Source organism: Marmota flaviventris, chromosome 1 (assembly GCF_047511675.1).
Source record: "Marmota flaviventris isolate mMarFla1 chromosome 1, mMarFla1.hap1, whole genome shotgun sequence".
Classification (NCBI taxonomy): domain Eukaryota; kingdom Metazoa; phylum Chordata; class Mammalia; order Rodentia; family Sciuridae; genus Marmota; species Marmota flaviventris.
The window spans coordinates 122,852,547-122,867,463 of record NC_092498.1 but is presented as its reverse complement, the minus strand read 5'-3'; the positions used below and the strand labels follow the sequence as shown (position 1 = coordinate 122,867,463).

At 40.9% G+C, this 14,917-nt stretch overlaps 1 protein-coding gene and 1 gene segment (V, D, J or C); both read right to left on the bottom strand.

Annotated features, from left to right (window-relative positions):
• Positions 1 to 10,746, bottom strand: part of LOC114084215 (immunoglobulin lambda variable 2-18-like) — a 473,618-nt gene extending 462,872 nt beyond the window's left edge. The window contains 2 exon segments of the V gene segment in view: positions 10,230 to 10,533; positions 10,648 to 10,746. Of these exon segments, the coding sequence occupies positions 10,230 to 10,533; positions 10,648 to 10,693 (350 nt within the window).
• LOC114084216 (immunoglobulin lambda-1 light chain-like) overlaps positions 1 to 14,917 on the bottom strand; it is an 878,674-nt gene that overhangs the window by 458,127 nt on the left and 405,630 nt on the right. The window lies entirely within an intron of this gene.

The window sequence follows — 14,917 nt, the reverse complement described above, 5'->3', positions numbered from 1 at the left end:
CAATGACAAGGGAGAATCTTTCCTCTTAAAGTAAGATAATATGAGATGCATAGCTGTTTTCATGTGAAACAAATTGTGTGATTGCAATATAAACATTTGAACATCTGGATACCTCTCTGAACTAAAATTCAGAGATGAACACTATTAATGACATTGTCAATGTGGGGTATCTGTGGATGATGAGTGAGAAAAAGGCGGGGGGGCATGAAAATAAAGGATCCATATCCAAACAATAGTCATGTAGTTTCATGTTGAATTTCATAATTGTCTGAAAATTCATTCCAATTGATATCTGTTTTATTTGTTAAGTCAGAGATGTGTTTTTCTGCATTTTTTTTTTTTTTTGGTGTGTGCTCCTCTGTCCATGGTAAAACTGACTCTGAATCTTGCAACACAGGAGAAACAGAACCTGAGAAAATGTTTCTTCCTGATGTTTCTCATGAAAATTTATGAAATTCTCTTTATTCTCTGTATTTTCAAATTTATTTGGATTATAGTAATTAAATTTTCATGATGAAAATTTTTTATTTTTTGCAGGTAAGATAAAATACTGCTCAGAATGCATGGAGCAGCTGTATGTGAACCCTGAAACACAAAGCACAGAAGGGAAGGTAGAGAGAAAAGACACCGGGGTGCTACTTAATCAGAGATGAGCTGTTTGCTTGTCCTTTCTTCCTCCTTGGTCTGGACTCCACACAGCCCTGGGACTTAAATCAGCACCACATGAGACAGGACAAGACCAGTGTTCAGTGTTGCATCCTGAGAAAGTGACTCCTCATGCTCAGAATAGGATTGAGAAATCATTTTTTTGTTTCCTTTGTCTTCCTACTGTTCATTTTCAAAACCCAGCCACCAGGACATTCTGCTCCACTGACAGCAGTCACAGCAGAGGGAAGAAGGACCTCATCTTCTAGGAAGAGGATGGCATGAAGCTCCTTTGGTTTTGTTTCTGTGTCTTCTTGGTCCTCAATCTGAACATGTTCACAGACACAGATGTATTCAGTAATAAATGTGCACATTGTTTTAGCAGAGGAAGAAGGGAGATTACCACAGATAAGGTACAATTAAGGAGGTTGTTGAAAGAGATGAACTTGGGAAAGCACCTACCTGGATCACTTATGAGCTTCTAGTCTTATGTCTATACTGCATACACAAGGATCTGATGCTAAAGAAAATTTAAAAAAAATAAAAAAAAACAAACAAACAAAAAAAGAACTGAAAACAAGATTTATGGGTAGTCCACAACCAATTCCCAGATGGGAGACTGCATGGTGTATATACCAAGTTAATGGAAATAGTATTGAAAAGCTTTTATAAAGTGACCTGACATAGAAACCATAACCCACCCATGGAAAGTTAGAACTCATATCCTGAACTCAACTTGGCAGACTGCCTGCTAAAGCAGAAATATGCAGATATGATCTGAACAAGATGCAGAGTTCTATAAAATAATATTAGAATGGGATAGTACAACTTTCTTGATATATAATGGATTAAGAAAACCTCAACATTCATGTGAAAGTTAAAAGGAGATGACAGAGGTGTGGGGTTTCTCTGAGAAAGGCTTTAGGCAGCCATTGCAAAACCCATCCCAGAAATAAGTTCAAACACTTTTTAAGTGAATGGAAGTCTAAAAAAAATATAGGAAGGAAATTAAAATTTAAAGGCAAACAGTTTGAAAAGATTACAGATGGAAGCTCTCCTGGAAAATATGAAATGAAGATTAGATGCTATACAGGAGTCACACTGATGGCCTTACAATATAAAGTGATCAAGGAAATACAAAGAAGGGAAATTAAGAAAGCAGAATCCTCCCGACTTCCCAAAATAAAACTTATCAGTAACCTTTGGGATTATCATGTGATCTATTATATAGGAAATGAGTGTGTTCACAGAAGAAGAAGCAGGCAAAAATTATAGTCTAATCTCTGGTTCTTCAAATCAACAAAATCCACACATTTAAAAAGTTCAATACATGTCAACACAGGAACATGGAGGGAGCCACATGGAGGCTCATCAAATGCATCTTCTTGTTTTCATGAAAACGTTTTGGAGCCTCATCAGGCTTCAGCAATATTTTTATGGTTAGTAAAATGTTAGCTCTGAACTATGTTCCCTGGAGATTCTATAAGAAAGTTTCCTTTACTCTCTCACTCTCCCCGGCCTCAAGCACAACATAAACTCCAGCCCTGAGACACCTCCTCACCCTCCCAGAGTGGGTGCTGGATTCTGTTCATAGCATCACTGGTGAGCTTTTTATTCATGGCCTGGAAGACTATATGAAAAAATGCCTCTGAGGCATGTTTTTAAAAGTTTCACATACAGGGCTGGGGATGTGGCTCAAGCAAAAGCACGCTCGCCTGGCATGCATGTGCCCAGGTTTGATCCTCAGCACCACATACAAACAAAGATGTTGTGTCTGCTGAAAACTAAAAAATATTAAAAAAATTCTCTCTCTCTCTCTCTCTCTCAAAAAAAATGTTTCACATACAAGGGTATCAGGAACAGGATAGTGGAGAGCTACACTGATTTGAAGCATTGAACTACAATGAAAATTGTCGATGGACTTAGACTTGAGAATGCCATGATCCCCATTGTGCAGTGAGAGCCATCCTGAAATGCTTGTACTAGTCTCAAGGCCTGTGGATAACAGGAATGGCCCTAGAGCTTAATAAAATTAGAATCAGTGAGTGAAGCTGGGTAGAGAAGCCGGTCAGTTTCCATCCTTTCCCTCTCTGTGGCTCTGCCTATCGGGCTCTCTCTACCCTGGATTTTTCTCTGCAAAAAGTCAAACACAGATTTGTGGAAAGTGAGACCAGGTGGAGTTGGTGATATGGTATCAGGGAGAGAACCCTGTGTGACTTGTGAATGCTAAGTGTGACCATTTCCTTCTCAGAAATGTCCTATTCAGACTTGTTCAACTGGGGAAGCAGACTTTCAAAGGCACTGGCAGCAAAGACATCATGTACTCCTGAGGATGCAATGCCTGGTTGAGGCTCAGATTCTTGTCTGTACTTTCCTATCTCTGCTAGTCTCATGAGGATCCTGAGCAGGAATTTCCTAATTTTCCTTCTTACCTGAAGCCCCATGTTATTGTTTGGATGTGAGGTGTCTCCCAAAAGCTCACATGTGAGACAATGCAAGAAGGATTGGAGGAGAAATAATTGGGTCAGAGCCTTAACCTAATCAGTTAATTAATTCCTGTTGGGATTAACTGAGCAGTAACTGGAGGCAGGTGGGTTGTGGAGGAGGTGGGGCAGTTCCACCACTGTTCCCTGAATCCAGGAACAAAGGAAATGAAAGGATAAAATCTGGCATGAGGGCATAACACTGTCACCTCATGCTGCTTATCATGAACCTGAGGTGAAAACTTGGTCGTTCCTCCTTTCTTCCTCCTCTAGTAGGTCTGGGATAGATCCAGGCAGCAATTGGAAAAGAAGAAAAGATGCATCTGAAGGTAGAATTCTGGAGGTTCCAAGAATGAGGCAAGAATGCAGCCTTGGCTCTTAGTCATGGAATTCCCTAAGGAAAGTGGGAATTAGACTGAATGCCGAGTCCCCTATGGCATTAAAGAGTGAAACATTGGCAGGCATTTTGAAATATGAAAACTTTAAAAATTCAAATTTCTCATCCATATTAAGCATTTTCTCATATATATACACATATACATACAGTTTAATTATTGGAGAAAGCACAGGAAAATATTGATGTGTGCTGAATCTTCACATCCAAAAGCTGCAAAGTGCAATGATAGGTGCAGAAATGATGTATTGGAGTTAACATATAAGATGTCAGGGGATGGAAATTTCATTGCTAACACTGGAAATTTTTTGTCAAACTAGTAAAGGTTGTCCTATCTTGTCTGGGGCCTCCACCAGCTGTTTAAAGAAATCCTGAAAATATAATCAAATACATATATATATATATATATATATATATATATATATATATGTATGTATATATATATATATATATATATATACATACATACATATACACATACACACACACACACACACATACAGACATTACAGTGAGAAAAATTTATATTTCCAATTTTCAGTTTTGATCTTTTCCCAGTGTAGCTACTTGTGCATTGTAACTTGACTGTGATGCTGGGGAGCTCCAGTAAGCCTTGCAATCATGAGGGAAAATAACATACTGCACAGTATTTGGTAGTTATAAGCAATAAATTTCAGCAGGCTAGGTGTATGAAAAGCAGTGTTTACCTTTATTTTTTATTTATTTGTTTTGTCATGATGTAACTATCATTGCAGACCAAATGCCTGTACATATAATTAGCCTTTCAGTCTAATTGGGGTTCTTCCTGGTCACTGGATTTGTATATTGTGGAAATCATATATATTAAGAATCCCTGAAGAAAGGTGTTCTAACCCACCAAATACCTTTTCATTATGGAAAAAAAGGAGCCCCTTAATTAAGAGTTTATACTACCCAAGAAAAAATTCAGGTACAGTAGTTGGGAGTGTATAAAAGAAGGAATTTCCACTCTCATTCTATCCCACTTTGTTTCTTTCATATGAGTTTAGAAATGAGTAACATTGATGAAAACCTGCACTTACCCTTCTCTCATTCCCTTTAAACATCATTACAACTTGTCTGAATTGAAATTCCTTCAAGAAAAGGCAAAAGAAGATCACGGACCCCAGGCTCACCATGACAGAGTGTGGTAGATATAAAATGAATGAAACAATGTCACTGATGCAAAACTTCACCAAGGCAAGCCTGCACCATGGAGGAACGTAGAGGCATTTACAATGAAGTTTCCCCTGAAAACTGGAGGAATTGTACCTTTAGGCATGGACTTGACCCTCTTTCAACAAATGAAGAGGTAGAGAGACATACATCTGCTAAGACCACATCTCACAGATTAGAGCAAGCTGTCACTGTCACAAGGACATAAACCAGTAGCTACATTTTTTTTTTTCATTATTTCAGCATGGACAGGAGGGAAGATGAGAGAAAACTGAGTTTCTAATCCATTCATAAAGCAATCTCTGTATAAAGTTGAGGAAGCCTTGTCAAAGCAAGGAGATTGTGTTGAATCAAACCTTGGCCTAGATAAATCTGAGCAGGAGGAGGCAAAACATTACTCCAGATGTCCCCAAGACCCCTTTTTTGAAGATGTCACACCTGTACCCTGATTGAGGAGTTTGAGGATAAGCAGAGTCTAGGCCATGATGGTGATGACCCAAAGCACTCCCACCACTGGACCTGGCACCTCCAGAGTTCTTTTATCCCTTCCATTGCCTCAGAGAAATGAAGGAGGTCCTCAAAACAAATCTGCTTCCAAAACCTGCCTCACCTCAACCCACTCTGGCTTGTCCTGGACTCTATACATTTTTGCATCCATTTCCTGAGGAGTTCAGTGGAGGGGATATAATCTCCCTGCCTTAGATTTCCTGAGAATCAGAGACTTGAATTGTCTATCCTTGATTGCACAGGAGAGAAAGATCTTCTGGAGTTCATCATCTCTGTGATCTCCTAGCTCTTCAGTGTCTCTGCTGAGATCTCACTGTGTCTCAGACCTCCAAGTCATACCCCATAGTGCCCTCTTCTGGTATCCATCCTCCAAGATCCCTCTACTGTTAGGAAACTATTCTGCCCACCCAGGAAACACCTGCTATGGTTGTTGTTGGTGTGGTCTCCCCAGAGGCAGCTGTGTTTCTGCCCTTCCTCTGTGCTATGTGTGGAAGCACATGCAGCATCAAATTCCACCAGTATGTAAGTCACTCCCTGGTCACTCACCACATGCTTCATGGACCATCTAGTTGTCACTGGGAAGGAGTGTCATAGAGGGAACAAGGTGCCACACCAAGGGTCATAGTCCTGACCTGATTTTGCAGCTTTGTTCCTGTCTGACCATTTCCTGGTAATGACCAGTTCTCACTAAGTGGCTGAATCTCAGTCTCAGAAGTGAGTTCCCAGAATCCTACTTCTTGTGTAGGGTATCTACAAGGAGATTAGGGAAAAATGGGAAGGGAAAGATTTTAAAATGGGTTATTTCTATTCAAACAAGGGTTATTTATTTGTTTTAAATTATTTTATTTTATTTGGTACTGAGGATTGAACCTATAGTTTCTGAACTACTGAGCCACATCCCCAGCTGTTTTTAATATTGTATTACAGGAAGGGTCTCATTAAGTTACTGATGTCCTAGGTATGTTGCTGAGGCTAGCTTTAAGCTTATGATCCTTCTGTGTCAGTTCTTCAAGCTGCTAGCATTACAGGGATGCACCAACTTGCCTAGCCAAATATTTTATATTTTATATCACATCTTATATTATCTGGTACAGTGTATAATTGAATGATGCATAATTGTTGAATGATTAGTTCAGGCTAATGCAGTTACCTCAATTTTTTTAAAGCAGCTTTATTGAGTTGTAGCTCACATATCAACAACTCTACCATTTCAAGTAGACACGCCAATGCCTCTTATTGTGTTTAGAGTTGTGCAACAATCACCATAATTAATTTTAGAGCATTTTCATCATTCAAGAAGGAAAATACATGACCATTAGCAGTAATTCCCAGTTGCTTTCTTCTTCAGCATATTCATCCACTCTGCCTACCTGTGAATGAAATCACTTATTCTCTTTCCATGGCTAGGTGATTCCCTATTTTAAAATTGCTTTTATGTGAGGATAATATGTAAGTTATATTTTATTCAATTATGAAATACATAATATATTAGTATTAACTATAGTTACCCAGCTATTCAGTAGAACAACAAAAATTATTTCTCCTGTCTGACTGAAAATTTGTCACCTTTTACTAAATCACACTTTATCCTGCTCCCTTCCCCACCTCACCCCTGTTTTGGAATGATTTTATTCTCCACCACTGTGACTCCTTCTCTTATAGATTACACATATAATTGAAATCATGTAGTTTTTGTCTTTCTGTGCCTAGTTTATTTCACCTAGCATAAGAATCTTTTATTTTTACTATAGACTTCATACTTACCTAAACATTACATTCAATTTTATGTTTAACCTATGTGTCCAGTCAAAGAGAAGCAGTTATTTAGATTATTTTCTACCTTTGTAGTTTGTTTTCATCCTACTCCATGAATGTGGCATGATCAAGCAGAGTCATCTCAAAGATAAAATAAAATCTGCACAAGTGTGACAAAGGGTCTTCCATTCATTTTCTGAAAGCACTTTTAAAAGTGTTTTCTATCTTCTTTTGTTTGCATGGCATGTGGTTCAGATTTATTAAATTTCCTGAGTAAAATTATCATTGTTGTTTTTAGATTCCATTTAGGATGGAGTAAGCACACATCATCTTTTCAGATTGAACCCAGCAATTGAACCTCAAACAGTGCACAGATATGATCTTTATGACCACCTAGGAAAGAAGATCACAGAAGGCAGACTGGAGGAGACACCAGCGCATTAAAGATACCCAAATAGCAGAGAGTTTTCCACTTCTACCCTATGCCCTTGGCCTGTTCTTAAGCAGCCTGGGACCTGGGACCTGACTGAATTCCAGGAGATGCCCAACTGTTAGAAGCTGTGAATGAATTGTGGGCTTGTCTGAGCCAACTCTTAAGTTAAGGTGTACCCCTCAGACAACTCTTGGTGTTATCTCACCAATATGAGACCACTCTGTTGCCTTGGCTAAGTCCTGCTCAAAGATAATTCTGTAATAATGAGGAATTTATTGGTTCAGACAGCCCTAGTTTCAAACACAACTCCCAGAGTTGGAAAGAGATAGATAGCAGTGGGCCTTTGAGGTGCCAGCTGCCTGAAGGAGGAAGAATTCCTACTCATGTGATAAGTCTCTTATCAGGCAAATTTCCCTACAGCCTCTTGCTTCTTGTTTATCTTGCAAAACTTTTTTCACAGTAAATCCTCCTTTGATATGTTTTGCTGTAAATAATGCATTGGTGGGCTTTTTCTCTTTGTTAGGGATTGACTCATCAGGTCTGATCCACCCACCAGAACCCCACTGTGAAACTATTTTCTATGTCTTTGTTTTTACCTCTAAATATTATTCCAGATTTTAAATTTCCCAGCTGATTCACATATTCGTTTGGTTTACTGATCCCTTGTTGTGCAGGACACAGCGACACCCCACTCTTGTGTCTCCTAGAGAAGAAAAGGAATACCTCATACTCTGAGAAATGTGGGATGGGCACATTTTCTTTTTCTTAGGGTTTTTCTCTTCTTCATTGATCTCTTCTCTACTTGATACTGAATTGGGAAATTCTCTCTGGTCAGAATTGTAAAAAAAATAAATAATAAAGGGGACACAGAAACAAGGTGCAGAGGCAAGAAAGTGGCAGAGAGGCTCATTGTCCAAGTGGCCACGTTAATTTATACCAATATGTTACATTGGGTCATTAGTATCATAACTACATTATTATTTAGAGTAACAGCAAGGTTGCTTATTATGCAGTTACATTCTGCAGTTACAATATGCAATGTTAGGAGGTTTGTGCAGTTCTCAAGAAAGTTCATTGTCTGAAGTTACTGTTAGGCAGGCAGATCCAGGAGCACCAGAGGTTGGTGAAATGTTGTAGTTATTAAGCAACCAAGTTCCTTTATTCCCAGGAGTTATGTACCTGAGATCAAGGTCGAAACCCTGGTGAAGAACACTGCTTCAGCAGCCAGACATCCCATGTCTTTTACACAGAAGTTTCCCAGCAGCCAGGCATTCTGTACCTTTGCACAGAAACTTCCTAACCATAAAGCAGGCCACAATCATGAAGTTTATCAGAGACCCCAATCTCAAACACAGAACCCCTATACAAAGTGGTGGCAATGGACACTGTAGGGGCTTTCCATTCTCATTTGAGAAACTAATTTCTCGACATATTGTCACTTAATTCCACTAGTTTTGTTACTCTGTGTTTTCTTAGTACTTAGTGGGATTCTGGCCTCTGTAACCCATATTTCACTTTTACACCCTGTAGTCCATTCCTCATTTGACAACTATAGAGCCCTTGATAGCATAGCAGGCTCACGGAGAACCTATAGAAGATCTCTTTGATATGTCTCTATGTCCAGATTGAGACCACACTCCTTCCCTACAGGATCATCTGATTCCATCCATCAAATCCCTTTCTCTATTCAAATCCTGTCCACTCCAATTCTTCTTCAAAGTCTTCCTTTTTGCTCTTCCAGATCCTGAGATGTCCTTGGCCCTTCCTGTTGCAGTGCACCACTCAAGACTAATTTCTGAGAATGGAGGGAAATAAACCTGTTCATTGTCTCAGAAAAGGGCTAAGGAATGGAACAAGTTTTGGATATCCTTAAGTTCAGACAAACTAGGTAGAAGTAATTACTGTATCTCATCTTCTGAAAAATAAGCCTAAACTCGTTCTCTTGTTCAAAGAATTTGTGGCTATATTTCATATTTAGTGAATCTTATAACTGGAATTCTAACTAGAAATTGGTTTAGGGTCACCATTGAAATCACAAACTGTTGGGAACTATTGAGGGAGGAGGAGTACACCCACAAGACATCTCTCTTAATTCTGGAATAAAAGGATCCTCTTAGGACAAGCTCATGCTACTGAGAGACATTTCACCTGCAGGACACAACCAGGAAAGGGTCTCAGGTTTCTAAGGGAAGAGAGAATCGTGATTAAAAATACAGTCTCCACTTGACTATGATGACACCTCCCTTGACTATGATGACAAATGTCTTATGACTTAAAGAATGACAGCATGTTTCCCTTTGTCCTCATTTCCTCCGTAATATTCTCAGATTTTCTCAGTGGTTGTTACTTCACCAGCAGACATGCCCTTGAGAGCAAACAGAGGGATGTTGACCTCAGCATGGTGGATGCAGAGTTTATGCAGAAGAGATTCCAGGCAGATTTGCACAATATGGGAGTAGAAGGCAGCAAGAGTGACATTTTCCCTGAGAACTACTGGGACTGAACCAAATAGGCATCTTCATATTATTCTGCCCCTACTGTAAGGATGTGAAAAAATTTGCACATGTAGATACAGCATCACACAGCAAATAAAAAGCTGTTGTTGTCCTTACACAATAAATAAGAAATTGTGTTTCCTTTTGCACTTCTTGGTAGAACAAAGGTGGAACTTCATGAATGATAAATGAATTCTCAGGGCCCTGTGCAATGTAGCCCTCTCTGTGCAGGGCTGAGGAAGCATCTTCAGAGTGAAGAAGAAAATGTGAACTCAGGACAGGTTTTAGACCCACTTCCTCATGAACTTGGAGCACTGTGTAAAGTACTGCTGCTTGTGTATGAGCAGCAGTAATAATCAGCCTCATCCTCAGGCTGAAGTCTAGAAATTGTCAGAGAGGCTGTGTTGCCAGACTTGGAACCAGAGAAGCGATCAGGTATCCCAGAAGGACGATTAGTGACTCTATAAATCAGGAGTGTGGGGGATGCTCCTGGGAGATTTCGATACCAGGAGACACTATTATATCTCCCAATATCATTGCTGGTACCAGTGCAGGAGATGGTGACTGTCTGTCCTGAAGACCCAGAGGCTGATGGAGGCTGATTCAGAGCAGACTGAGACCAGGATCCTGAAGAGAGAAAAACACACTCTGGTATGTCAGTGCTGGTCCCAGGTGAGCCAGAGCTGGAGAAGACATAATATTAGCCCATATTTCCTTGTGTCCCTTCCCTGGAGGTGTCACCTGTGCCTTGGGAGAGGAGGGTGAGGACAAGCAGAGCCCAAGCCATGGTGGTGATGCCCTGAGAATGTTGCCTCCTGAGCCTCTAGCTCTGGGCCTGGCTCCCCAGACCTCTCTTATCCCCTTACCTGACTCAGAGCAGGGAGGGGCCTTCATGCAAATTTGTTTCCAGCTCCTTCCTCTCATCCCCCTACCCTTAGCTGCCTTAGGTGTTCTGGACACCTCTGTCTCCTAGATCAGAAGAGTTCAGTTGAGAAAATTAAATTGTTTGATATTTATTCTCTGAACCAGGACAGATGGAACCTGTGACAGCACCCAGGAATTAGAGCCCCTTTGGGATGTCCCAAACCTTCCAATAGTGGAAATTATATAAAGGTCACCTCATGTTTCCAGGACTTCTGTGTGCTTTGTGGGATGATCTTGAGGACATCATACCAGGATGGTGGTATAGATCCAGTCTCTATTCTTCTCAAGGAGAGAGGTGGCTGGGAGCACCACACATTCTCCTCAACCTGCTCAGGATCCCCTGACCCTGTCAGGATGTATGTTCAGAGTTTACTAAGTCCTCTGCCTCAGGAAAAAAATGTGGCTGGATTTCTGAAGCTGGGACTGTAATTAACAGTGCTTCTTGAAAATAATTTGTGGCAGTACCACATATTTAGTGCTGCCACCCTAGTGGTACTTTAGGTATAAACATGGGAAAGCACCTGTTTGGACCTCATTACTGTTGGTGGTATACCAGAGCAACTGCTCTTCAGACTACAGCCCCTACTGCCCCCTGGTGGACTCACATGGAATATCCAAGCCTTTGGGGAAGGGCAGGGAATGGAGCTGGGTAAATGGCTCTGCTTCCTCTTCTCAGTCCAGCCTCCATCCCCAGCTCAGGACAGCCCCTAGTCCCTTCTAGTCCCCTCCTGGTGCCTCTTTCTTCTTTTTTATTGTTTCAGTGGTGTACTTGTACATAATGATGGGATTTGTTTTTACATATTTGTAGATGCACACAATATAACAATGTAATTTGGCCAGCATCACTTTACACCACCTAATTACTTTCCTCTATTGATCTCCCTTTGATTTTCATGAGATCTCTGCCCCCTCCACCTTTCTTTACCTTTTGCTCTCTAGCATCCACATATCACAGAAAACATATGACCCCTGACCTTCTTTTTTGGCTTATTTCACTTAACTTAATGATCTCTAGTGTCATGCATTTTCCTGAAAATAATGTAAATTTTATTTTTTGTGGCCAAATAAAACTGCATTGTATACATGTACCATATTTTTTTATCCATTCATCTGTTGATGTACACCTAGGCTCCTATGACATTCTAATGCCCAGTAGCCACATTATTTGCCTCTAGATAAAAATAAAGAGGCTTGTAACATTTTTAAATAATGTATATTATATATCCCAACATAAGAAAAATAATATCATTATCATGAGAATTCACCGATTGGGTTAAAACTCTCACAACCTAATCATTTCTCCTCTGAACCTTCTTGCATTGTCTCACACATGAGCTTTTGGGGAACACCTCATATCGAAACCATAACAATGACATTCTCCATAGGACCCCTAAAGCTCAGGAAATAATGCCAAGGGTTAACAAGTGGGAATGACATCAAATTAAAAAGCTTCTGGAAAACAAAGGGAACGATTAGCAAGGTGAAGAGAAACTGTAGAGAATGGGCAAAAAATCTTTGCTAATTACTCTTCTGTCAGAGGATTTAGGTCTAGAATATAAAAAGAACTTAAAAAACTTCACACACATACACACATACACAGAAAATGAATTAATAAACATGTAGGTAAGTTAAACAGATGCTTTTCAAAAGAAAAAGCATAAATGGCCAACAGATATATGAAAAAAGTTTAACATCATTAGCAATGAGGGAAATGCAAATCAAAAGTAAATTGAGATTTCATCTTACACCAGAGTGGCAGTCATCCAAAATACAAACATAAAATGCTAGAGAGGATGTGGAGAAGAAGGAATACTTTTATACTCTTGGTGGGATTATAAATTACTACAAACACTATAGAAATCAGTATAGAGGCCCCTCAAAAGACTAGGCATGGACCCACCATAAGACTTGGCTATAACACTCCTCAGTATTTATCCTGAAGAATCAAAGCCATCTTACTACAGTGATTCATGCATACCCATGCTTATAGCAGCACAACTCACAATAGCACAATATGGAATCAGCCCAGGTGTCCATCAGTGGATAACTAGATAAATAAAATGTGGTATATACAGCAATAAACAAAAATGAAACTATGCTATTTGTAGAAAACTGTATGATACTAGAGACCATCATGTTAAGTGAAAGAAGTCAAACTCAGGTTAAGGGTAGTTTTCTCTCATAAGTAGGAGCTAGAGAGGAAAAGGAAAAGAAAGCTAAGACAGGTGGTGGTCCCCCTACTCTTCAGGGTACTAAAGAAGACTGCTTGCTCCATGCAGACAATGTCTTGAGTGCTATTCCCACCTGAGACTGCACCTCAGTGCAGGACTGCAGCCCTCAGTGCAGATCCACCAGGAAGTGGGAGGAGAGGCAGGGAGAGGTGTGCAGCATCTGTGGAAGTGCCAAAGATAGAAAGGTTATTTCTGGGACACTGCTGGACAGTAAGAGAAAGTGCTCAGGGATTGGGCAGAACTCCCAAGCAATAGTCCTAAGAACACAGGCTCTCAAGTTCCATCTTCTCATATGGAAATCCCTCCCAGAGGGATTTTGGTTTGACCCCCTATTGTCTCTCAGGCAACTACCAAGGCTGACACCTGGGGACTAGGCTCCTCCGGGAAATGCCCCAGTTGAGGACCTCACTGTTCCCAGGCTCCTGCTAGTATCCTGGGTAAACACTGTGTGTGTGATGGGCAGAATGTGGTCACAGAAGGCCAGGCATGTGATGTACTCTTGGGACTTCCAGTACAGAGACTATGATCTGGAGATCTGTTGATCCCCCTGGATGGGACTGCCTCTTGTCCTCCCCTTGTACTGCCCCAGCCTCTTCCTGGCTGCTCCTCACTGTAGCTTTACCTCTCCATGCTCTGGAGGACCCTAGGAGCAGTAGCTCCCTTATCTATGTGATTCTAAAGCCCATGTTGCCTGAAATGGTGTGTAGGATGTCCAGCCTCACTCTGAGCTAGCTGCATTCACGTTGCCCTTCCAAGCACAGAATAGAGAGTTGGCATTCATGGGATAGAGTTAGGTGGGTAGTGTGCATTTTCTTTCACCCATTCTGAGAATGAAAGATTGTTTCCTGGTGCTTTGTTTTCTTTAAAGAAAGAAGAGAGAGCTTGCCTTTCAGTTCTTCTGAAGAAACAGAGCTTTAGTAGCTTTGGCTGCTCTTTGATAAAACACCTTAGCAGCATTACTTGGCTGATCTCAGAGTCAAGGCTGGGTTCAGGGTAATGTGGGTTTGTTCCTTGGGACAGGTTCTAGATATAGAGAGCAGAGGTTTTGAAGCAGGGAAAAGGGAGGGAAGTTCCTAGAGTTGAGAGAAGTAGTGAGAGTGGTTGTGGAGAAGCAGGCCCTACAGAGGGAGGGAGGAGCCCAAGGAGGCTGCTGGAGTAAAGCTCGAGCAGGGAGGACAGGCATACATCCCTGGCCAAGTCCAGGCATAGAAGAACCTATGGATGTCCATTCCCATCATCTGAACCCTGCATCCAAAACCCCTCTGGGGGACCCCAACTTGGTCATTTCTACACTTGGGGCATAAGTTCTTCAGGACTGGGGCAGATGAACCAGCACCTCTCAGCCCTGTGCTTGGAGAGGTGTGTGTGTGTGTATGTGTGTGTGTCTGTGAATAGCTCATGCTCCTCCTCTCACAAGACCATTGTCAACCTGCAGTGAGTGTGGTTCATGCTGAGAAGTGAGGCTAGGCATTTGTGTCAGCTTCACCATTAGACATAGGAGACTCATGCCCAGGAAGGCGAGGGAGTAAACAGTAACCAAGTCCCATTTTGCTTCAAGCCATTTCTAAAAATCTGTTGTCCACAGTTGAATCCTCTGATTATGCAGCTCTTCCTTGGCAAACTGGAAGATTAACCAATGAATGTTTCCTAAGCATGTCCCACAGTGAGTCTTCTTCCTGCACTGTATCCCCGAGGTCCACCCATCCTATGCATTATGCTACAGATGTCTCCCAATTCCAGGAAGAACCAACCTTGAAGGACTTCCTTAAATCCTAACAAGAACCATTACCTAACATCCTCCCCTTTATAACCACAATTATGACCCTGTTAAAGTGAAATTCTCCTTACTAACAAGA